Source organism: Neodiprion lecontei, chromosome 4 (assembly GCF_021901455.1).
Source record: "Neodiprion lecontei isolate iyNeoLeco1 chromosome 4, iyNeoLeco1.1, whole genome shotgun sequence".
In the NCBI taxonomy this organism is placed as follows: Eukaryota; Metazoa; Arthropoda; class Insecta; order Hymenoptera; family Diprionidae; genus Neodiprion; species Neodiprion lecontei.
The window spans coordinates 28774250-28799890 of NC_060263.1; the positions used below are offsets into that span (position 1 = coordinate 28774250).

The window sequence follows — 25641 nt, forward strand, 5'->3', positions numbered from 1 at the left end:
CCGACACCCGTTCACCGTTGATTATACATCGCGAACTTGAGACGCGACCGGCTCGTTTTATCCCGCCTTCTCTGTATCGTAGGCAGTCGCAGTACGTTCAATCCAAGTGCGACAGTTGAAACCAGAGTGCGTGGCGGCAAAGCTCCGCGGAACTGCTGCAGATTTGTATTCCTTCTTTTCGGTTCATTCTCAAGCCCCGGGGGGCGATCTCCCCGTGGTGTGATCGTTTCTCCTTTCGAGTATTTTCTTGTGTCTGGATCGCACCTGGAGTAAAAAATTTTCGAGACCAATTAGTAAGCTTCGAGACGCGATGCCAGGGGCGTCATAGGCTGCCGATGTGATAAAAGGTAAGACCTCCGTAATTACCTATACCCACTTGTTCCGCGCAAAGTTGAAGGTCAAGGAGGTTGAACTGTTAATCGTTTTACCGATTGAAGAATCTTTAAGCGACGTGATGATTATGGGGTAGTTTACCGTAGCCGTTACCGGATTTATTACTTCAAATTGTACAGTTTAGACCACCTCGGTATAATCATTATCGAAAATGATATTGAATAAAAAATCTGAACACGCATTGACAGACCGTACTTGACTATCGCACGAATGGATAAAAAAAATATATATAAAAAATAAATAAAACACACACACTTTTATGGCAAAGGTGGATCGATTCTCCGGTTTCGCAATGTCGTCGGGTACTGCTAAAAAGTTCGACACGATGCAATGCAATCGTCAAGCTTGAGGAGATGTATATGAATATTCAACAAAGTACGGCACCGTGCACGTGGTCGCAGATAAATCGGGAATAATCCGTTTCGTAAGTGATGTTTTTGTGGATTATAAAAAATCGTTTATCACGTACGCGTGACATTGAAACCGCGCATGGTGCGGCGTTGTGTCACCTTATAGGTATAACACTTCATCGCTTAATGTAATCATATTAATCACGTCTATTTTTAAATTCGCTAAAAAAAAAAGGCTATCGAATGATAATACGCAGTCCGAGCGAACGCGTTTATCCTAATTCTCATACGTGTAAAGTCAAGCGAACTCCGAGTTTTCGGCACGTTTGTGGCAGATTGGTATAGTGGGAGGGAGAGATAAAGAATCTCCGCGATTTTAGGATATGTTTAATGGCGCACAAGGGCAACACGCGCGGTGTAATAACGTCGTAATTCCACCTAACAACAAGTTCCACCCCCTCTCGTTACATCCTACTTGTCTCATGTCCCCGTTTCTCTTCCCTTCCGTCGCTGGCACTTTCCGCGTATTCTTACCCCCGCATATAGTCGTCCCTGGGTCGCGACCCGATCACCACCTTCGCCTTCACGCCGACGTAACCGTCACTCCGTCATTCCATCGCGACGCTCGCACCTTCGGTTATATGGAGATCGTGGACCGTTAAATACGAGGATAGATCCGCACTTCGGTGTAAGAGATAGCGGCCAAAGTGAGAGATTTTTTCAAACATCGTACGTGCTCGTGTAACCGTCAAGGTATGTGAAGACATTTGATGCCAGTACTGTTACAGTCTTGTAATTATTTGTTTCGTTCTTCGTATTAAACAATTATCAAATGTTCGAAAAAAATAATACATGATTGTGAATTTGTCATCGCGATTGAATTGTTTAAATATCGTAACAACTTCTTGCCAAATTGTAGATATCTTGTGATTGAGTTTGACATTTTTTTTTATCGTAATTATAAGTTCAAAGTTTTTCGGAGTGCGGTTGATTGCGATATCGGTTCAAAAGTTAGAAGTCCTGTCGAAGAACTTACAACTGCGTTAAGCGTGCTGCCAACATTTTCTACTGTCTTGAACCCCACGTTTCTTACATATCCGACAAATTAAACGGTACGTACCTACGTGCAAGTTTTACTTCTATCGGGCAAATTTCGTTTGTTGGCTGTAAGCTGTTTCGGAGTCGAGTACATTCTATGTCTGATTCATCGCGTAGATGATCTTTCATTCAAAAAACGTGAAAACTAATGAATCGTTGATTACGGAAATGTCAGTTTGTCTGACGGTTCATCTTGTACAATTAACAATCATGGGCGCGAAAAGCAGGTGTCCATATCGCACGACTTGACAACCTTGCGCAACATATAAATAATCCTGTTTACGTCGAAGACGCGAAACATAAATTACTTCTATAGAATATCGTTAGGTCTTCGAAAAAGAAAAAAAGTAAACAAGAGGACTTCTCGAAACCTTGGAATACAAATATTATTCTCGTGAACGGTTATTCGATGTTAAGAGTTGAAATATTTTTCGCTTTATTGTTTATGAAAACACTCATCTACTCCGATATTTTCATTCACCTGATTAGAATGATATGAAAATAGAAAATTCAATCTTGGTATTCTAAAAGTTGGTTGAAATTTACTAGAGGTCTCCGTAACCGACTTGGGTTTGTAATAATATAAAAATATGACTTCAGTTTTTGTTGCCTATTTTTTGTACTCGGTAAAAATCAACATGTTTTAAATGCCTTCACATTCCTGACGTGACGGCGTGTCATATATATATATATATATATATATATTATATATACACACACACGTATATGTATACATATATATATATTATATACAGATATGATTACATAACTTGAATATTTTTCATAGGAGAAAGGCTGCAGTCAGTTAACCGTTTTTTCGTATACCTACAACGAAGCGTTTCTTTTATCGACCTGCACGCCGAACGGATCTCGGGTCTTGAGTTTATTTGGTACATATACGCTTATCGCGTGTATCGAGAGATGAAAGTGTACAAAATTTGTCTTTGCACGATCCTGTTTCTCAATCATCAGATATTTTTAAGCCCAATCGCGTGCGACTCTAACGCTACAATCGTTTTTAAGGTTATACTTTGAGTTTTTGTCTATCTAGTTGTAAGCCACTTGCGACTAACATTGAATAGACTTTCCAATAAGACTATACGATGACGACAACGGAGCACGTAGTTTTGATATCACGTTTTCGACTTAAATATTTGTGAACCGCCGATAAAATAACAGTGAATGAAAAAAGGAGAAGACCAGCGTTATCATCGATGTTTCCGGTACATAAAAACGAGTTATCTCGAGTACACATAAGCATATGTCTATGCGTCGAATCTACGGTAATCAAAGAAGCTGCGAGATGGTAACAAGTTGCAGCTTAATGTCGGCACCGAGAGAGTAAGTAGCGGAAATTGGCTCTCCCGGTTATCACGATCACGTTCATCGTCGTCATCATCATCTTCATCATCATCATCATCATCATCATCATCATCACGATCATCGTCGTCGTCGTCGTCGTGGAGAAAGAGAGCCCCTCCCAAGTTCATCGCTGTGTATCGATCACTGCTGCCCGCCACATCGTGCGTCGAGGAAGCGGTATTTCACTCTATCATAGAAGTCTTGTCACTGTTTTGCTTGGTCCGATTGTCGGTGGTCCCTCGGGAGGCCGCGTAGTCGGGTAGAGCCTATGCTGCTTCGCGTCTTGAGTACGTAGTGAGACGCCCAGGAGACGAGTAGACGCAGCCAGGAAAGCGGGGAAACAGTTAGCCAGCCGTCGCAGATCCTCGTTCCTCTTCTGCACACCGGTACACCTTCTTCTTGTTTTTCTTCTTCTTCTTCTTCCTCATTTTCTTTTTCTTCTCGTTCTTCTTTTTTTTCTTCATCCTCATCTTCCTCCACTTCACCTTCTCCTTCTTCTTCTTCTGCTTATTCATTCGCATGTACATACGTCGCGATCCCGGATGCGTCCGCGGTTATCACCGCGTCCCGGTAGCACGGGGACAACAACCGGTACACGTGGGCAATACGCCTCTCCCTTCATATATCTATACATACCATACACGCTATTCTGCAGTATGCCATGACGTAACGTTTAATTGCCTTGAACCCTGTAATACGCGAGACCGGCGGGTGGTGCACACACTGGTTTTTTATTCTGTACAATGTACATGTATAATATAAGTTGTAACACCGTCGCGTTCGCATTCGAGTCTTGGATTTCGTTAGCAAAGTCGTGCCCCGCGTCTATAATTCCTCAACCAATTGTATAATGCGATAATTAACGGAGTCAATCGGTTCGTTTCCTGAAAGATTAAAACCTCCCAGCTTATTCGGCGAATTTAACATATTGCAGCAATTTTTTTCGTCCCCTGCTCAGTGTTGGCTCGAGGCCTCCCGTCAGATCGTTTTTTTTTTTTTTTTCCTTCACACACGTAGCTACGTGAAAACTACAAACACACACGCAAACGCAAACAAACCGCGCGCGCGAGGAGGAGCGGAAAAAAAAAAAAAACAACAGGGGGGAGAGAAAAGAAACTGCAGGGATTTGCGAGGACGCCGGTTCTTATCAGCGCGCACGCCGTACGTCTGCCGATAGGTTCTGTAACAATAACGTGTGCCCCGTTCTACGTTATACGGCGTCGAGGAGAGGACGAGGAGAACGTCGATTAGGTTGTGACGACGCGTCAAGTCCCGCCTGAGTCGAGCCACGCGAGCCAACCGAGTTACTTCTTGATGGTCCGGTGAAATTTTTCAAAAGTTAGCATTGTGTTTGCGTACACATTTAGGTATACGTATGTGCCTACATACGTATATATGTGTATGTATCCATGCCTACGGTACGCACATATATACCCGCGGGTCCGCTCATCTAAGTTAATACACCACGCGACGCCGAGGACGCCGATGCCTGGGACACCCGCGACGCCTTCCCCAACTCTACCGGATATCGCAAATGTCACGAAACAACTAACTCCCGCTGGAAGACTCGCGGTTCCGGGAAGTTCAGGATTTATACACCCCCCGGAAGATACGGGGCATGGAATCCTTCGCCTAGTGGTTCCCTCGCTACCCGGTTTCATGCTTATCCTTAATCTTTTCGCCTGGATTGCGGCTTGGTTTTTACCTAAGAACTTTTGCATCCTTTGCCGCGGTGAGTATGATCATACGCACAGATATATGGTAGAAATTGAGACAAAAAAAAACAAAAAAAAAACGAAAAATATATCATTTATTTACACCGTCTTCCGCAAGTGAGATCCTTACTGTTGAAAAATGTGTTTTTATCTCTTCCTACGTTGTTGGATCGAGTTTCTTTGATCAGTTTCTTTTTCATTCGTCAACGGGTAGCGTCGCTTTCTCGCGTATCTCCGGTTTAAGGACCTTGAGGGAAGTCCAGGGCTGATCTTGCCGGATGGTCAAGGACGTCCGGAGCGTTTCGCGTCAAGGGTGCGCCGCTCTCGAGGCGTTTAAAAGCGTCCTAGCGTCGGGCCGATCGTACGGGTTGACAAATGGGTCGGGGGTCGAGATATAAACCAATTATATATAATACATTCCTTTTTATTGACGGACGACGCCGGGCTTCGTCTACGTGTGTACACATTTTATGCACAACACACGCACGTTCACAATGTGTATAATTTATGTGAATGAGAAAAATCGGTGTTTGTTGGACTCGGATGACAGATACGAAACGATCGTCGAGGCCTTATCGAACTTCTCTATTATACAAACAATTTATAATATCCCACATTGCAGACTCGGCTCGTTACTTGGTTACACATTGGTGCACTATTTACATTAACAAACATGAGAAACCTGCGGTGTCACATGCGTCGTGGTGCATGGTTCAAAATCCATGATGTCATTTATGCTATACGTACATATATATGTACGCAAACTCACACGTGCATAATGTAATGACCGGCGCCTCTTTAACGACCCGGGCAAATGATCGTTGCACACGGTGCGTATATTCGTATTATATATTTACGCATGACCGAAATTAACGCATTGCTGTGATTCAATCCCGTTTATTATTCAAACACTTTCTTTCTTCGGATTAGTGTAATATCGTTCTCCGCTATCTCCACTCGTCCGGATTTGTTCCTTAAAGGACGTTTCATGCTTGGCGAGTTGACGTACCACGTAAGCTCGGTGTACAAACACGCACCTTACAACCACACAGGGTTACCTGAGTTACGCCTTTCCATACTGCGTGACCCATATTTACTTGGTATGGAATTCATTTCTATACTTGTGTATATTTTTTCTTTCGCTCGGCGTACTTATGGTACAATTCGCTTTGTACCTGACAATTACAATACCGCTTGGTGGTTACATGCGCAAAATTGCTCAACAGAGCTTCACCATGACAATGAACCGCCTTTGCTGATGCGCTTTGTAACTTACACCTTATTGCAGCTAGTTTCAGGTTTTATGAAATATCGATAACAGACACACCTTACTTATATGCATAAAACGATTCATCTTCATCCGCAGTTGGAAATCGAGAGAGCTTATCAATCCCGCTCATTCTGGATGGTCGCGTTTCTCTATACGTGGAGGATGGTTAATCATGTTTTACTCCGCAGACACACTGCGTACTTTTGCCCCGTGTAATCCATATTTCCAACGACTTTTCATATTGTGGTGATTGATGAGCCTCGTGTTATTTTATAGACACCGTTTGAAAAATCATTCTAGTTACTAGTTGTTGTACATTGGGATAAAACTGACAAAAAAAGAAAAAACTTGAAATCACGAAGGCTGATAATCAGGCAGAGTACAACGAATGCCCAAATTGAAACCAGAAGTCACTTGTAGTAAAGAAAATAATACAATCAGCGCAACATCGAATCTATTATTCTAACCTACATCATACCTGTAATTTTAAATGATTTGAATGATCTGATCAGTCTGTTCGAAGAATGGTTTTTGCCCGTTTTTGTCTGTAGAAACTTTTACTATCGTCAAACATGAACGTGTAGTTTTACCTGAAAGCTTTGCGAAACATTATATTACATTTTCAGACACGGAAAAATGTTTTCTTTTTATTCCAAGGTTACCATTATTTCGGAGAGAAAATTAAAGACCACTTCTTTAGGTACTTTTCAAAGTATTTATGTGTAAATTATATAAAACCGTTCCGCACGTGTAAGACCTCGGTTTTTTTTTTTTAAATCGGTCGATGTTCAGTCGAATCGGTTTTTGCATCGGTGTGTGTGGCAATTAAGTGTGGTTCAATATGCTGTAATCATTCGTACAGATAACATAAACTCAGGAGAAACATTTATCCTTGACTAATAATGATTAATATGGATGGAATATACAATAGTAGTAGAAGAAAAAAAGAAATTTACAAGCTGCGTATGTTTATTGATTTACAATCACGTACTGATATATGTACGTACTTATTGTGTACATTTTAATCACAATTGATACAGCATCCTCATTGTATGATAGCAAGTATTGAATTGTTATACTACAATGTAGTATTTCACATTCTTATTTTGTACATGCACAATTGTATATTATTGTAGCTTATAATCAAAAGGCAACTTGATTCAGTAATTTACGTTGATTAAAGTTTTTAAATTCATCCACCATTATTCTCATAAACATTTATATCGAGGAGACGTGTACACTGAATTAAATTCTGTAGAAATTGAAAGGTTAGACATACTTGTCTAAAGCCCGTCCATTAATCATCGTATTGAGTTTCTCTAGTGCTCGAATTGCCTGGAAGGCATGTTCAAGCGTAGCTGCCCTTAAATGAATTTAACGAATCAAACTTATTGACAAGAATAAATACAGGTGGGCCTAGAGATGTACCGGATGTACGACAATTCACGTATCCTAATTAAAATCTTACGTTAATTGAAAAAGAAAAATGATAATCGATGATATAAACGGTGAAAATATTGTGAAAAATTTGTCCACGTCTTTGCGGATAACTTGTATGAGATATTTGCAGAAAATGAATTGTGAGAATTGATCTGGCGTGGAACTCGAACCGAGTAGTTTCTCATAAAATTTCATCATGTGGCGTAATTTATGCATGGGAAAGATTCAGAGAGCCGGACGCATTGTCTTGATGCGGAGCCGAGGAGCGAGAAGTCGTCGAAGTGTCAATTATTCTTGACCACAAACTCAATGCCCAATCAAGTAGGTACAGAAGCAAACGACGCGTTGATACATTAAAACGTCGACGTTCATCGTCAGCCCCGCGCTCCGACGATTTGATTCACTGTAACGCACATGGCAGTCCCAGTCTTTATACTGGACGCTCGCTTTAATGCTCTCTATTTTCTCTTCTCACTCATCTCTCCGCTCTCTTTACTCTGATCTTCTCGTGTCACTCTTAGCTCGACGTATTTTACGCTTATATAATCTTGAGTGCGTCATGCGCATGGTGCGGTGTAAGGACGAGATTCACGCACCCTTCGTACAGCGCTAACAGCCCTCTGTCGTTTATGTTATTAGTTCGTACGGTATGAGTGAAAATTCGTTACGTTATAGTCAGTAAGGAAAATTTGGTACGCCTCCAGAATAAATGTCAGTTATATCTTATCTTCGGCTGTGACGTTGTAGAAATATTACAAAATTTCGCAAGATTTTCACGAAAGAATTAAAGCTGCGGAGAGGGATTATTTTCACTCGAGATAACATTGTGTGTTAAACCATATATTTCTCACCTTTTATTACGTATAAACAGGTATACCTACACTGTTACACCTGTCGCGTATATATTAATTTGACGTTGAATTATACATCCGCAATTTTTATTCATCGAATCTGTGTTCTCGGTTTTTACGCATATCTTGACTTGTACTTTTTTTTTTCTTCTGGAAGATCCACTGATTTATTTATTTCCCGGAAGAAAGTGTGCACAATAAGCAATCGCGTCACTTAAACCTAACTTGCGTGTTAGTACGTACGCTATCACATGTTGATCTACATGAATTGTAACTTGTAATTTTTTTTAAACGCTTCTTAGAATCATATTTTTTTTACCTGAGTATAGTCTGCTCTCGGCGGTCTGATCACATATGACATATCACTTCCGCATATAATATAGCCGTTTGTAGGTTACACGTGCGTCTACTTCGACGTGTTACACACCTAATTTGCATATGTAATATGTGGAAAGTATTAAAGAACTGATTGAAAAAGTTTATATCATGCAATCGCAGCGTGGGAAAATCTTAATTTCACCTTATTCTATAGGCAGGGACAACGTGCAATCATTAATATATCTCAATATTAATGTTTCCTGTAATTATGGAAAATTTTTTCCAGTCGAATAATGGCAATTTTTTCAAAACGATTATCAAAGGTATTGAAAATTACAGCCCCTGAGGTAATTTTATGGCCGTTAGATATTTATAAATATACAGTGTCACATGTTCGATACGTAACAACCGTGCTACGCTATGCTAATAAAGTGACGTCGATATCATCATGATCATTAATAGTGGGTCATAACTATGTGTGATCGAGACCTAAACACGAGTTCTTGCAGCTGTTTCGAAGTCGGAAGTCAGGTCGTGTAGCGAATGTATTCAATTATGAGTCTAAGATATGCAGCCGCGGAGTAAAACTAAATTAATAATGCCATGAATAGGTATGTTTCCTTTTCACCTAACGTCAGTTCAATATAAGATAAAAGGATCAAGCGTTAATGAAGTATGCGATCGAGTACATGGACAATAGTTATACTCTCCATTTCTGACTTCGAGCTGGAGTTATCGATGAGATCATTAAATTGAATAGTGTTCTATAAGAGCGGTTAATCGGGGCGAAAGTTATCTGTGCGATTCAAATTCTATGCAATCAACCACTTTACGATGTACGATCTTTCGACTTTGGTTATTAAGAAGTTAAGCACAGTGACCCGGAAAAGTTCTGTACAGTCAGATAAGTCGAGGCTTTCGTTCGCGTTGCTATTCGGATACCGAAGCTTCGATGGAAATAGAAAGCTCCACATTCTGTAAGAACTTTTTCGTGTAACTGTACATTCGCCTAGCCTGCGAGATCGGGATGTAAAAAGCTGTGCATATAGCCCGCTGTTGCACGATCTAACGAGCGAACCTTTTTCCGACTATCATTACATACTTTCACTATGTTATTTCTGTAGTACCAGATAGTACAACAAGCATCGGGTTTAACGCATGCGATGTTAACATACGTCTGGAATTGCAAGGGTCAGCACAATAGTAGGGTAATCACCATGTTTTGCAGTGGCTTTCAAAGCTTACAGTCCGCGGAATTCGTCAATTTTGCCGCAGTATGTTTATTCATACAGCAGCACGCTGAATCCCCAAATTCCGAATTTACCCCACGTTTCACTAACAAGTTCTGTGCTCCGCTCACTTTAATCAAAGACGAAAATTATCCGATCCGTGAAAGAGATTCGGACACGTTAATTGAATTTGTCGGTGTTCGGTCCGTACAGATTAAAAGTTGATGAAACATTTGTTCGCGATGCGAAAATCTTGAGCTTTTCCGTAACAATCGAGCCTCTGCGCGCGCCACGCGGTTTGAAATCCACTGCGACGTTGGTAGCAGACATAAATCTTATCGCCCGCCAAGCTTACACCACATTATATACATATGTGCACATAACGAAATTAAAATGAAACGCTACGAACTGTTTCATGCACGTCTCATTTATGCATCAGTTGAGGCGTCTTGAGGCTCTTAATAATGGCTATAACTTCGTTCGGAAAGCTAGCGGATGTTACGATTCACACTGTGCCTGCATAACCGCGAAAACAGCAACAATGTGCGTTTTACTTGAATACTTTCTTACGTTTAGATTCGTAATTTCGCGATAAAAGTTCGGCACGGATTCATAAAATACACCGCGGTATAAATTACAAGAAAATAGCGCCAACAAAAATTGGAGATCCGGGCGCAGGTTGAGTCGTGTAGTTTAATATTATATACAGTATTGTCGAAAACAGATATCCGAATACCATAAATTTAAGTTTTTCACAACCGCATATCTTGGCCTGGTGCTGCGAAATGCAGTCTGTGGAGTTTATCTCCTCTAAAGCATGTCCAAAGTAGCAAGATCTTGGCCGTAATTCTCGCATACAGTGTGTAGCGCCGATTCTACGCATGTTTCAACGTTTATTTTTTTAAACGATCAGAACAATGCGGAGAATCGCGCGAATATTGTTTCATCGATTGTGTAATGGAATTGATGTAATTGAAATGCCGCTGCTTTGTAGTGACGATAACTGATTGTGAGGGAGAAGTTTGAACAAAGTAATATGAAATTCGTCGAAGAGGTTATGTTTTGCAAAGCGTTTCACTATACTTCGTGATTATTTTGTTATCCATTGTGTGCATGTTTTCATATTGGATATCGAGTGAAGTTTATGAAAAAATATTTCTGTTTTTCGATTTTACTTGTAGAATATTAATTACTATATCTTCTTTTAATTTGAAAATCGATTACTCAAAATCATCTATCGTTTGACTGTAGTAGAAAATAATTATAGACTACAACTTTCCACTATTTGCTTTACAGTAGTTTATTCATGGTATGAAGCAAGGTTCGTGCAATAGATAACATTGTTTGAGACGTTTCGGTCGACCTATTGAAATACGGTTTTAACAATATGAACAAAAATGTAAGAAATTGTGCAAGCACGATTTGACTCTCAAAGTTTTTAACAAAATTTAACGGAACTTGTACAAGTCTGCCGTCTGGTTTCCGTCGAATCCACGAAACACGTAACTCACCGGTTTCAAATTTAAATTCCCAACTAGCTGACGTCCATCTTGAACCGGATAGAGTTGTTTTTTGATCTAGAATATGTGGGCAAACACATTTATTTTTCGTTCAATTAAAAAACGATTATTATTAATTACCATGTATAACTTGCAGTTGTATATAATTGAGGGGAATAACAAAAATTACCGATGGGAAGAAAATGTTGAGAGCTATTATAATAATATTGCGAGTGTTTGCCTCATAACTGCGTATATTTCTGGGGTCCGTGTCGTTATACGTTTATACGCACATGTATTATATACTATACGTACACACCTACATGGTAGAGAATTCGATTTATATGTGCAGTCAGAGACCAAAGATATCTGTTAGTACCTACAAGGCTCTATCGCTTAACAAATAAGAAAAACGTGCACTGGTACGCGTCTCACAGTATGTTATATACTGCCTGAAGCTGCAGTCTCCGTCTCATACGCGCTATGTTGATAGATTCGTTTCTATATAATGTGGTAAAAGACGGAACGCTGGGCATTATCGCGGTATAATAACCCGAGTGTTTTAGGTCTCGTGTCCCAATTCGGCATGGTACTGTCTGGAGCTTGGTTCGAGGTTGTCGCATTTTTTGCCGTTCTATTACTCGCCACGAGATGCAGACCCACGTGGTGGTTTTCCACAGGAAGTTCAATGCCAACGAGTCCCGGTAAGGATACCAGAGATTACGATCGGCGACATAGAGAGGCTTGCCCGTATAACTCGTTAATTATTAAAAACCATGTGTTTCAATCGCAACGCCAACATTTCTTGTTGCAGTTTCGTCGCCGGAAGGGCTGAAACGACGCAAGACTCTGCGAGATGTACCAGGACCAATCGGCCTCCCTGTTCTCGGCACTAGATGGATATACACGTTTCTCGGTAGTTATCGCATGAGCAAAATACACGACGCGTACAAAGGTAAGGTTTTCGATCGCTGCTTCATTCGCGAAAATGCCCGTTTCATTTTATAAATCAACTTGCTAACGAACGCTCGACCAATGGCGGAAAGTCAAATGAGGAATGTTTCATTCAAGAACAGACCTGCATCGCCGTTACGGAAGCGTATGCAAGGAGGAGGCGCTATGGAATTGGCCTGTGGTTTCGGTATTCGCGAAAAAGGACATCGAGGCGATTCTAAGACGAAGTTCTCGCTATCCCCTCCGACCTCCGTCCGAAGTTATTTCGTACTATCGCCAATCTAGACCGGATCGGTACACGAATCTTGGACTCGTAAACGAGTGAGTTTAACCGCGTATCGCAAACAAATACGTAAATATCGAAATGAAACTCGCGAATCCCGCAAGTATTATTGGCGACGGATTTGAGGGCGAAAATCTCAACGATGACTCTGAATATTTATTATACGTTGAATTTTTCCAACGCTACGAACAGGCAGGGGGAAGTTTGGCACAAATTACGGAGCGCTCTCACTCCGGAGTTAATGAGTGCAACAACGGTCCTTGGCTTCCTTCCGGCGTTGAATCAAGTCACCGACGAATTCGTTAATCTTATACGTCAGCAGAGGGATACGAAGCACAACTGTGTCACGGGATTTGAAGAACTCGCCTACAGGTTGGGTCTCGAAAGTGAGTTCTTTAATTTTTTTTTTTTTTTTGTAGCTTGAAATATTTATAATTTTTTTACACCCCGTAACATAGCTTTACCCGCACCGAAAACAAGAAGCCAGCACCATCTCTGGTGACGGTTGACGATGACATTGCGCTTGCAGTGTTCCGTTTTACTATGGAGCTTGACTTTTCTTATTTTCTATTTTGTTTTTCTTTTTCCTTTTCTTTTCACCCAACGTACATGGTTTCATGTTATATTTTCTTTTGGTAAATATTGTTGCGAATCGTACGATTTGATCCGGAGCCTTTGAAAGTATTTTACCCTAAACACGTATCTCGTAAATTACAAGTAAATATACACTCTTTTGTCACTTGGTAATGATAATATTTGCAATATTGCGGGAAGAAAAAAAATTCACTACGAAATATTCACTACGTGTGTAATCGAAAATATTACTTATTTATTTTTGGAGGTATAATTCAATCTACCGGAATTCGGTAAACATGCATGTGGAAATTCTCTGAAATTTAACAGGTTCGGGAAACGATTGTTTTATCACGACACTCTCGTGTTTTACACGTTGTAAACAACAATGAAATCGGTGGTTCATTTTACCCGGGAATAATAATGGCACTGTGCGCGGATAATTTTCACTTGACGCGAGCCAATTTTATCCGCTGTCGCCAAGAAAGATATCAGTATGCGTTAATACAGAGATATAATCACTGGGAACAGGTTGATTCCTGTATGATAATATCATCGATGGCATCGTCATCGTGGGACGAATGTTCGTAAACATCGCCGTAGTCCTTTATTTTGCTTGAAAATTTTTACCTGATGTTATACTTATTATTATTAGTATTTTTAAACCCATACTCTATCTCGTATGTATAAAAATACCTCCTGCCAACCTGTCGCGAATATCAGACTTGACGGGCACAATAGAGACCGCCGCGGTGAAAATAAGCAAAAAAATATAAAAGACCCAAAAAAGAAACGAAATACATGAGAAAATGGCGAGCGAAGGAAAGGGAAATATGTGAGAAACAAGGATCGGTTATAGTCGGGTTTGTTCGATGGTACGAAACTCCGGCTAAAGCCGGATATTTTATATTATTTGCATAGTCTTGGTTCGAAAAGAGAAAAACATCGGGACGACGTATCCCCTCGTTTTTTGCAGGTACGTGTACCCTGATTCTGGGACGACGTCTGGGATTTCTTGAGCCAGATACCGGAGCCTTGACAGCTAGGCTGGCTGACGCAGTTCGCATTCACTTCCGGGCATCGCGGGATGCTTTTTACGGCCTCCCTTTGTGGAAGCTAGTCGCTACCAAAGCATATGCCGAGTTGGTTAGCAGCGAGGATGCCATTTACGAGTAAGTAGAATCATTTTTCAGGCATTTTTCCTCCTTGTTTGCAGGAAAACTTTTATTTTATATACCTACCGCATCGAAGCTTTATCGAAGGAAGAATTTCTATCCGGCTGTTGCTGTCTGCGACTGTTCTAGCTAATTGTGGACACTTGGCAACAAATATATATATATATATATATATATATATATATATATGTATATATATATGCATATTCGGTGACAATGCCGAAAGAATATAGCTTTTGATCTACAAATATTATTATTGTACGTGTGTCATAAGATTAACAAGCGTGTTTAGCGCAAATGGCTTATCGTGCATAGTTTTATCTTCCTATGAACCGTGACGAGCAAGTATATAATTTGTTTCCACAACATTTTATTACAATATGTGATATTTCGTTCTTTACGGCGATAGGAGAGCGGCGAGGGTCTTGCGGAAACTAAGCGTTAGTCAATTTGTTAATTAAATAATGCCTGAGATTTGTTGTTATACACATGCATGTACGTACGTATACGCATGTGCATTGTGTATATATTTATACACCACTCGCGCTGTAGTGGCTCTTCAGTTTATTGCAACGCAAACATACTTACATATATAGGATATAAGGTACATACTAGGATACGAATAACCGCGGTGTACGGGCAGCGTTTTACGTAACAGTGACTTACTTGATAACAGATCTTATGCACGTTTACGATGTAGCAAAATTTGCTTATGGTTTAATTATATACGTGTGAGGATCGCGTTCGCATATGCATACCTATGGATATATATATACACACACATATACATACATATGTCCGTATATGACATCGAGCATAATCGACGTGTCGAAGCTCATATGTAGAAACATATATACACACTACATAAGCGGACCGAGAGCTCCTCGAGAGTTACGTGAATTAGCGTTTTTCGAGGTACAACAACCTCTCACCGGGCAACAACCTCCCATCTCCTCACAATTGCAATCTGCATGCGTATGTATGGGTGGGTGTTCAAGTAGGTGGTGTGCCTATACCTTTATATTCACGTACAACTCGGATTGTATTCAAGCACAATCAATACCCAGGCAATTCTTCCGCAAATTTTTCCTCCTCTCACTGTCGTTATTCTTTTCTTTTTTTTTTTTTCGCCAATCCTTCGGAGCATGTTCTTGTTTTATGAGTCCGTTATACCTCCTACGTATTAAATTGTCTGTGAGCCTGTCATGCTTACAAACTTACTCGTCATGGCACAAATAACATATATTATACCCTAGGTACGCTTCGAAAAGTACAGAAAAATGCAGAAAAATATTGAAAAACGTTCGTTTGAATATCGAGGGAAATGTTTTCACACGTTGGACGGAATCAGTAAAGTTTAAGTATATATACATGAAATATGCATTCATGTACCTCGTAGACTTGAAGGACATTTGTGTAAAAGAAAGAAATATTGAATAAAATTAAATTTCTCGTAGTTCAGATTTTGGCTCGTAAGGCTAAAGCAGTTTATAATACAGTGAAATACATTTGAGCATGCGTTTTGTTGGTCGGCAAGGAAAGTTTTATCTCATCCGACCGGAAGATCTGCCTAACCGAAAAGTAAACATCTTATAGCGAAGAAAAAAATATACACATGTTTCAATTAATAATTCGACAGTGAACAATTAATTATTAAGAAATGGTGGTGGAATTCCTCCAAGAAATTACGTTAAGCGTGATGTCATTTTTTTTCCTTTTAATCCAGGAAGGTTATTTTGAAACTTTGACTCTTGGAAAATATTGTTTATTGTACCGATCCTAATATATTTTTTTGGTGCACTAATACTTATTTGTATCATCCGCATGTAGCACCTATAACACAGGTCAACGGAAAAAAAATTTTCACTAAGATGCAACGAACTTTATCGTTATTAACTTTCAGCTGGTGTAAAATTGCTGGCACCTCGGGGTCGTTGAAGACCCCATTCACAAATTGCTTGCTGTAACGAAGCAATTTAATAGTTTGACTTGAATTTTTTTTGGGAACTCACCTTGATATTCACTCAAGTGTCTTACAAGACAAAAAAGGTTGCAAAAATAATTTTTAATTTTCGACATTAAGAGCTAAAAAATCAGCTGGATACAGTCTCGTAACTCAGTACTCGTAACAAAAATTTAGGTTCATTCTGTCAGCCGAAAAAAACGTATTTATTTTGAAAAATGAAACTAAAACTTGGAGATGAAAAAAAAATTTGAAACACTCAATGCTGACTTTGTCTGCTAATAAATCTGGAAAAACAGTCAAAATAATTCTGGAGCAGAACACACTTCTCTTGGGGTCGCTGATGACCCCCGTCTGCTTTGCAACACTGCTACAGCAAGACTGACGTACTTAGACTTACCTGAATGACGCTCGAGGGAAGCGGTACATGTCATCTCTCAACAAATGGCGCTATAAGTCACGTTTTCAAACTTTCAAGTTAGGAAAATCTCAATTAAAACCCATCCCCAGGTCACGAAAGACCCCAAGACGCCAACTAAAGGTTAACGTTATCAGGGGCAGTAAAATGAGGGTAGATCAAGTTTGGGGTTTGACACGAGAAAGTTCATACAAAAATAGAATAGTACGACAAATATTCATCTTTAAACTTTTTTTATCACTTCTTTCACATTCGTAGTTTAAAGTTAAAACTGAAGTTTGTTTGGTTGTTGGTTACGATAAATGTTTGAGAAAACAGGTTATTCTTCTTAAAATCCGAAACATCGTTCTGGTTTGTACAAAAACCAACTTTATCTGATAAAATTATTATTTCATTTATTAGTAACGTGGACGAAATTAAAATTTGACATCTAGAACCCAGATTCAAAATCCGTGTTGACCGGTGTAATATTCCTTGTATACTCTGCCTATTATCGTCTTTAATACGTAACTGCATTATTTTGATACCTTAATGCTTATGCCGATTTGCTAATTACAAGGTACCTTGCAAAACGTGATATTTATTCTGTGATTAACGCGTAGCACGATATCGGAACTACTGGATAACACATCGTCGGATCAGCTAGATGACGCGAACGACGATTCGGTCGAAGCTGTTTTCAAATCCATACTGCGTGACAAGAATTTGGACATGCGGGATAAGAAAGCTGCGATTGTAGATTTTATTGCCGCTGGTATTCACACAGTAAGTTTTCCACCGTTTACTATATCTACGTAATATACGTACAAGCATATACACATAAGGAATAATAATTCCGGCCGCCGGTTAATATGCGTAATTCGATTTTATTCCGTGTCATTCAGCTTGGTAACACCCTCGTCTTTCTTATCGATCTAATCGGACGCCACAAAGAAGTACAGAGGTGTCTTCACGAGGAAGTATCCGCCCTTGCACCACCCGGATGTAGTCTTGCCGCGGAAGATTTGCGCGACGCCAAGTATCTGCGTGCTTGCATTTTCGAGGCGTACAGGTAATTCTAAAATCTACATTATGCAAACATTTATTGTATTGTATCATCTACCGAGATTATATTATTATGCCCGGATGTTATCTGATTTCGAGGAATTACGACGAGAAAGCAGAAACGACAGTTTTTGAAGTATTTAAAAATAGCTGACTGACGCACGCATATATGTATATCTTATAATCCTCGATTTCTCAGGAATTTTTATGATATTCTTATCGCCTCGAATCTTTTATATAAGAGGGAAAAAAAAGTGAGAAAAAAAAAAAAAATAAACAAAGTAAATAAATAACCCGTTTAATGTCATGAGTGAACAAGATCTTTTGCTCGGGGGTATAGGTACAATATATAAGTATATATATATATATATATATATATATATATATATATATATATATATATAATGACGCCGATCTTGGTTTAAAATTTTTTTCTCAATTCGTCTATCGAAAAAAAAGAACACGTGTTCGGCCGTTTTTCGATTAGGCCACCTGTGTCGATTTTATGAATTTTCCGATTTTTCAACTTTTTCGAAACAGACTTTTTTCAACTAGCTCTATCTTCAAGAGCTTTCATTCTTTTCAAAAAATGATACAAGTATATTAAAAATTTATATAATATTTAATATAAAAATTTTACACCAGGATCGGCGTCGGTGACCTTCACCGATTAGGTGAAATGGTGTGGAATACCTCATATATTCTAATACCAATCGGCAATAAATTGCCAAAACTTTCAAGAATGAACTTGAACGCTTAAAATTCGTGCGAAGGCCGTATACGTATATACATCATAACAATGTATATTCGCGTATCTCGTTATGCACGATTCTAATTGTATATATTATTAGTACATATATGTATGTATACTGCACGTTCATCACTTTTGATAATTAACTCCATCGCATGTGTGCGAGGATTGGTAATTCTGCAATGAGATTTCCCTCGACGTCTGCAGACATCATACGTGTGCTGCTGTCGCGGTTTACATTGATTACGCTGATTTATTTATATTACATTATCTAAATTGAAACGATTTTTTTCTCTTCGTCAATGTCACCCGAATTCAGGAGGAAAAATAAAACAACTTGAAAATAATTTGCTGTTCCGAAACGTAACCGTATATTTTTAAGACATGTAACAGGTATAATAACATTATTTGTATCCGGTGACACCACAGCTGGTTTTTTATTGTCATAGAGTTCTACCAACAACACCGTGCATAGCCCGCATACTTGAAGAGCCTATGGAATTGGGAGGATATGATATCAAATCTGGCGTAAGACTATACGTGATATAATTATAATTACATGATACTTAAAATGATTTCAATTTTTAATCTAAATATATGTACCTCGTAAATATAACGAGTGTATGTCGACTTTTAAATTCTTTTTTTTTTGTTTGATAACTGACGGATATGCATTATATAACAAGCTGCTTATAAAATCATTGTCATATAGTTGATTCACAGGGTGTTCTATGAAAATCTGCCAAGATAGTCGCGTCATTGTTTGCTGCAGAGACTCTGGTCTTACGATAGAAGCGTTGAAACGGTTCGAAATATTCAACGTTAGAATATACCCAAAAAATTTTCAGTTGCAATACTGTATTTGTTTTCTTTTATTTGTACTAATTAATATCAAATTGGAAAAAAAGTCCACTTATCTCTTGTCTGTAAAGATATTTTCATATTCTGCTCACTCAAAATTCGACGACATGACTATCGAGAAGATTGTTGGAATCGTTAAGATTTCTTAACAAAAGTGATAATGAAAATTTAATAAAGTCCGACAATCACACAGACGTGAATGTTATAGTAAATTCTTGCGACAGTTGCTTTTCTTTTTTATCAAGTATTAGTTATTCGTACAGGAAGAACAATAGTAACTAACCGCGAAACCTGATAAAAGACCCGATCAGAAAAAATTTCACTTCAGTCACAAAAGTGATAGGAAAAATCGGAGTGTAGAAAAACTTATTTTTATGTGAACCCTGACGAATAACGTTCGTAGAACACCGTGCATATTGTTTTTATCGAGATTCCTTCATCGAAAGGTTTAATCCTTTTCTCCCGTTAGACCGTAGTTCTGTGTCAGACGTGGATCGCGGGTCTGGAAGAAGAGAATTTCCGAGATGCCGACAAATTTATGCCAGAACGATGGCTCAAAACTGTTGTTCCTCATTCGCCCCTTCTCGTTGCCCCGTTTGGATCCGGTCGACGAATATGTCCTGGAAAGCGTTTCGTGGATCAGGCTCTTCAATTGATACTAGCTCAGGTATAGATATTAATTCATACTCATTCTCGGTACGATCGATTATTTGTGTACGAAAGTGCCCATGGCTTGGAATTATTGAACTCGGAATAGGAAGAATAAGAATTTGATCGTGACATAATTACAGGGAATTTTTGCAACAACAAATATAGATGTAAAAATGTTTTGTGATTTTTAATTCCATAATTTTGATGATTCATGTTTCAGATGGTTCGAGAATTTAACATTAGCGTTACCGAAGATCTAGAATTGCAGTTTGAATTTATAATTGCACCGAAACCACCGGTGAAAATTTGTTTTGAGGATCGTTTGATTGCGAATTGAATTATTACTGATGTAATAATTGAATGAAGTTATTTATCTGTATTACTCGTGGTTACAGAAGGCAGGAGGATCATGCAGAGGATAACTAATTGTACATATGCGATATGTGTATTTTAGTTTAGTATTTCTTCAATTTTTATCGAACATTCGGTTTTCTGTTCGTGCTGTAGATTCGTGTTACATACGTATTCATAAATATTTTGTGCGTTCAAATTACTGATAGCGATATAGGTATGATACAGGTATAATTTAAATTCAACTCGATTGAATTATATAGATCGATATGATAATGTATTTTTTAAGGAATCGCGATACCGATATTTGTATTTCTGTATAATTTATACACAAAGGTGAGACCCGGCATGTTTTGTTGCAAACGAATACAAGATCATATGTTTAATTATTGCAGCATATTACATACTCACACAATCTGCGATTGATAATATTCAAAGTATGCTATATATGACTGTAGTTTCCGACTCATCGAGTGTATTTTTGAACAAACTATTTCACGATATATGTATACATTAAAATAATGTTTTGTGGTATTAGCGTACTATCGGTTGTAAATTTTGTTATTTATTTAACGTTGTTTGTGTAATTCACTGACGATAATGTGTAGCAACTATAGTTATTGTTCTCAATCGTTCGCGAATAACCGTATGATTTAGCATGTGAAGAAATTAGCTAGTCGTACCTTGTTAAGTATACATGATGGTCAGGAGTATTTTATGTCTGTTTTATTTTCGTTCATCAATAAATGAAAACGAATTAAGTTTGATCCTCATACTTACGATCTGTTTGTATCAATATTACCAATTTACAAGCTTTAAAAATTCGATTTATAAATACACCTCAACTAGAGTTGCGCTTGTAATTAAAGCGTTATTATTTTCATTGAGCCCTTTAATCCACCAAACCAAACCACCAAAACCCCCAAACATCTTTATAAATTATCATCGATACGTTTTGAAAAAAGTCCATCCCGTTAGTGTCGTCTAATGCATAAGCAATAAATAGAAAAAATTATTATACATAAGTTAGGTAGTCAGTTTGATACACAGAAGACCCTGTCCACTAAAAAAATTTTAGACAGGCATCAGGTATTGTGGTTAAGACCATGTAAAAATAACTTAGGACATCAGCATATCGAAAATATTTTTCGATCGTCGGACCAATGTTTCTGGTATAAATATTGGTTTCTAAATAAGGATGTTAAGGTTGTGCCATATTTTATTGGAAAAATAATAAGAATGTATGGTATATTCATATTTATACGTCGTTAGTTGATCTAACATTGCAGTCGATTGTATAAAAAACATAGGTATAATGTGTCTGCGATGACTCTGTTTATACATGATTTGGTAAAGACAAAAAAACCAGAAAAGAACGAAGAAGAATAAAACACTTCCGTTTAGAAATTCGAGCTTCGTATTATGAAATGACATCAGTACCTAATAATAAAACCTGAGGGTATAATAAGAATGGGCTCATGTAACAGCACTTGCTGTTAATCAAGAAATAAGTATTTCTTTCGGTTCTAACGCAGTGCAGTTTATTTTATTATGCAATATTGTTACTCAAAACTATATCTAATATTATGCATATTAATGATATTTGAAAGTTGCCTCATGTATAATGTGAAAATCACTTGAACGTATAATCAATTATAATATTGCACTTTTCAATGTATCGTCAGACGTTTTTTTGGCACGATTTTAAACGAATATATTTTAATATTTTTGTGTCAATTCATAAGCTGCCTATACAAGCTGCAGATAATAACATTTTTATCGAAAAATCCACCCGCATGGGCAACATTTTACACGGTTAAAAATAACAGTTTTAGGAAAGTACACCAACATAAATTTCTTAGTAAATATTGGGTACCCTATGTGACTTGCAGGAGACACAATTTATCAAGTTACAGTTTTTTTCTTTTCACACGATAACTAATGAATAAAGCATGCGTATCGAAGCAAGCTGACAGTTCGAATCCGAAAAAAGTGATAACATTAACGGATATAAATTTCGACTATGCTAAAATAGCAAAAATAGGCGAATCTTTGATAAAATTTAGTGTGAAAATGCATGTCTAACAGATTATTGTAAGCTTTGCTATTGCGTCCGCGCCTAATACTCTTATATGTATAATAGAATATGTTTACAAGTGTGCTGTACATCACTTTTTCTATAGGAATCATTTATCAGAGAATACATTTTTAGGAATTAAGTGGGTAGTCCAGAATCGATATTTTAACTCTTGTTATCGTTGTTTCTGGCATGGATGTAAGAAAGTTTGATTAACGAAGAGTAACTAGTTACTAGCGAGAGTAGCCATTGCTCTTATCAATGCAGTATTCTCTTCTCTGAGACGTTGCCTTTCTAGTGCCATTTCGTTTTGTTGATGGGTCAAGCGAGCTTCAAGAGCCGTGATTTTACGGTCTCTCTCCTCCAGGAGAGACAAGAGTCGTCTGTTCTCTTTCTGAGCAAGCTCAACCAGCTGTAAGAAACCCTATTTGTTACTAGTTTTATTAAAAATCCTATTTACATCGACATTATGTACGATCTTCAATTATTTTTTACCAATTTGTCCCCGGTTGAAGTAGGCGTTTTGGGTTTGCTCGTTGTCGGTGAGGTTTGCACCTCGTTCTGATTACCTTGATCTGATTGGTTTACGCTGTCTGATTGGTTTAGGGAATCGAATTCTTCGTCATCAGCTTCGAGATCAGAGTGGCTAAACAAATGAATTTAACGAAAAGCAAGGATATCAGTAAGCATCAAAGTGAATCTAGATGCAACCTTTTTCGAATTACATTCGTTATTCCTCACCTTTTATCTCGTCTCTGCGTGTAAGTCTTAACTGCCTTTTCCTGAAAATGGTAAAAATAAAAAAAAATTAGAGTACAGTTTCCAAGTTTTGACTTTACTGAACTCGGACTGTGACAATCTTTGTAGTATTATTACGAGAATTAAATCACACATAATTTCAGTTGCATCTTCTATACTAAAAACATTCTAGTTCATTTTTACGCTGGTAAACAAAAGTCGATCACCCCTGAAACTTACCTCTACAAGTTCTTGATCGAGAAATTCATTGTGATGGGTATTTTGCTTGGTTTCGGGACAGGTTCCGCCGATCTCTTCCTCATCTTCACCAGTGCTTCCGCCTGTACTCTGAAAAATACAGATTTCACTTTCTAAAACCGTATATTAAGTCAGGAAAATGTCGACATCACACGATGTGATTATTAAAATACTTGATCACCAATTACTGTAACATCCTACCTCGGTCGATGGCAAATGCACAACTCCAGTGCTGCGTCGTTTTTCTCTTAACTTTCTTCTGTCTCGTTGTTGTTTACCTTTGTTTATGTGTGTTGGTCTAGATAGTAAACGAAATATGACAATATGATAATTATACGTAAGACGCTCGTGTGAAATTTAAGGTTTTTACACACTTTCATTTTCAGCAGTTTTTATTCACACTTTTAAGTCTGTAAGATGACAATTTGTGTAATTGTGCGCTCGGCTACCTACTATGCTCATTTATCTTTCATGTAAAAGGGTAATCCGTAAATAAATAAAATAAAATAATACCGTCCATTATCTATTATTTAACAGTAACTTGAAAACTAAAATATGAAGTAAAAAGAACCTTCGCTTAATATCAATACTTTTGGCTATCTTTCTTATCTCAAATTCTTAACAATTATGAAACTGTAGTGATATTAACCTACCGATTGGTCAGGCGTTTATCTTGTTTTCTCATAATTGGTTTATTTTGTTGATTGTCATGTTCCGGTAAAATAACACAATTGGAGCCTAAGTCGCATATCTCCTCGACGTCTCCTGCAGCCTCTGAAACCGGTAATGTTGTAACTGTAAAATAAGCGCTGCTGGGAACAATTTCGTTTGGAGACTATAGTTAGTGATTGATGAGAAATTAACGTCTCTAATTACATGTGATAAGAGAGTCTGTACTCTTGATACTGATATTCACTGGGTTGTACTTTGATGACCGGCGTTGATAATATTTTTTTTTATGTATGAAAGTTCTAAGTAACGGAATGTTTCAATTTTGGTTGCATAAAAAAATTTAGGACATTCAAGGCCTTGCTGCGAACTATTTTAAATTGATGGAAATTTCTGAAGGTTTGCAAAACTTCAGGCAAACAGTTTGACGGATTTGATAACGATGACGTTTTTACTAGCTGATTTGGTACTCGAATGTTGGTATAGCTGTGGGTGACGCATGACTCATTCACGATTACAGATCGATAAGTGAAATCGTATTAGACTAATAGGAAATGATATGGAAAAAAGTGAATACTGACTTTGATAATTGCTCAAGGCAGCGTCGCCAGTTCTGGGTGGGACGACACGGGCTCGAGCCGTTCTGATTCTGGATCGCCGGGATGTAAGTTCAAAGTCGTTCTCGAAGTCTTCCTGGCTAACAGAACTGGATGCCATACCAGCGATGTCGCTGCAAAGAAAACAACACAGGTTTTGTGGTTGACTGAAATAATGGTATAGTCATGTACGAATAGCTCATTATCGTTACCAGGTTATGAAAATAAAATTTCTTACAAAAAATGCCTGGACATCTCTCTGATACCCTAGTCCGGTTAGTAATTAAACAACGGTGCGACAAGTTGTGTGAATGATTTATTATATCAACAGTAAAAAATGGTGCAGTTAAAATAGCCGACAACTTAGCAAATTCATTAACTATTAGTTTAGACGTGTAAAACTTTCGGAGAACGAACACACCCCGTTTTATTCCCGTTTCTTTTCTTCCTATTTAGACCGGTGTTACCCTACCAAGTCGGCATACCGCATACCGATTCAAACCAACCAAATGCCAAATAATGGCTTTACCTCACAACAAATAACTTTCGAGTGTGCAATACTTATGAGTCATGTATGTCACTGTTAAGTTATTCGAATGACAGCTGTCACCAGCCAACCATTCGCTCACCTTTACTACAGCCATAGACCTACAAACGAGTATGATATCCAACAACAAGGTTAAAATGACGTGTATTGATTTGCTTTCCATGGTTCATCCCTGAACCACAGAGGCAGCACGTGCTGCCGATATCC

At 38.3% G+C, this 25641-nt stretch overlaps 2 protein-coding genes across 11 annotated transcripts; one reads left to right on the top strand and one right to left on the bottom strand.

The window, feature by feature from the left end:
• Positions 1 to 214: 214 nt before the first annotated feature.
• Positions 215 to 22526, top strand: LOC107222708 (ecdysone 20-monooxygenase). 5 transcript variants are annotated; one of them, XM_046738808.1, is made up of 11 exons: positions 215 to 347; positions 12092 to 12229; positions 12340 to 12480; positions 12602 to 12800; positions 12955 to 13148; positions 14312 to 14507; positions 17494 to 17656; positions 17776 to 17942; positions 19136 to 19214; positions 20017 to 20214; positions 20419 to 22526. In XM_046738808.1, exons 2-11 carry the CDS (start codon positions 12112 to 12114, stop codon positions 20533 to 20535), a joined length of 1572 nt encoding a protein of 523 aa, XP_046594764.1. In that variant the 5' UTR covers positions 215 to 347; positions 12092 to 12111; the 3' UTR covers positions 20536 to 22526. The 5 variants fall into 5 exon arrangements, with proteins under 5 accessions (XP_046594764.1, XP_046594762.1, XP_046594765.1 ...); XM_046738806.1 differs by lacking the exon at positions 215 to 347 and adding an exon at positions 1269 to 1496; XM_046738809.1 differs by lacking the exon at positions 215 to 347 and adding an exon at positions 1269 to 1450.
• On the bottom strand, positions 21751 to 25535 carry LOC107222707 (PRKC apoptosis WT1 regulator protein). 6 transcript variants are annotated; one of them, XM_046738816.1, is made up of 8 exons: positions 25517 to 25535; positions 24873 to 25021; positions 24276 to 24417; positions 23824 to 23920; positions 23605 to 23712; positions 23368 to 23408; positions 23122 to 23272; positions 21751 to 23050 (listed from the first exon to the last, which is right to left on the bottom strand). In XM_046738816.1, exons 2-8 carry the CDS (start codon positions 25006 to 25008, stop codon positions 22853 to 22855), a joined length of 873 nt encoding a protein of 290 aa, XP_046594772.1. In that variant the 5' UTR covers positions 25009 to 25021; positions 25517 to 25535; the 3' UTR covers positions 21751 to 22852. The 6 variants fall into 6 exon arrangements, with proteins under 6 accessions (XP_046594772.1, XP_046594771.1, XP_046594770.1 ...); XM_046738815.1 differs by lacking the exon at positions 25517 to 25535 and adding an exon at positions 25417 to 25510; XM_046738814.1 differs by lacking the exon at positions 25517 to 25535 and adding an exon at positions 25309 to 25510.
• Positions 25536 to 25641: the final 106 nt, after the last annotated feature.

Bases quoted from the DNA above. Each gene is read 5' to 3' on its own strand.
- LOC107222708 (XM_015662190.2), top strand. From the start codon at position 4,599: ATGTGTATGTATCCATGCCTACGGTACGCACATATATACCCGCGGGTC. The intron at 4,936-12,091 runs GTGAGTATGATC...CGAGTGTTTTAG, and splicing joins CTTTTGCATCCTTTGCCGCG to GTCTCGTGTCCCAATTCGGC. The intron at 17,657-17,775 runs GTAAGTTTTCCA...CGTGTCATTCAG, and splicing joins TTGCCGCTGGTATTCACACA to CTTGGTAACACCCTCGTCTT.
- LOC107222707 (XM_046738811.1), bottom strand. The intron at 24,418-24,872 runs GTCAGTATTCAC...CTTATTTTACAG, and splicing joins TGCCTTGAGCAATTATCAAA to TTACAACATTACCGGTTTCA. The intron at 23,921-24,275 runs GTAGGTTAATAT...TTTACTATCTAG, and splicing joins GATAAACGCCTGACCAATCG to ACCAACACACATAAACAAAG.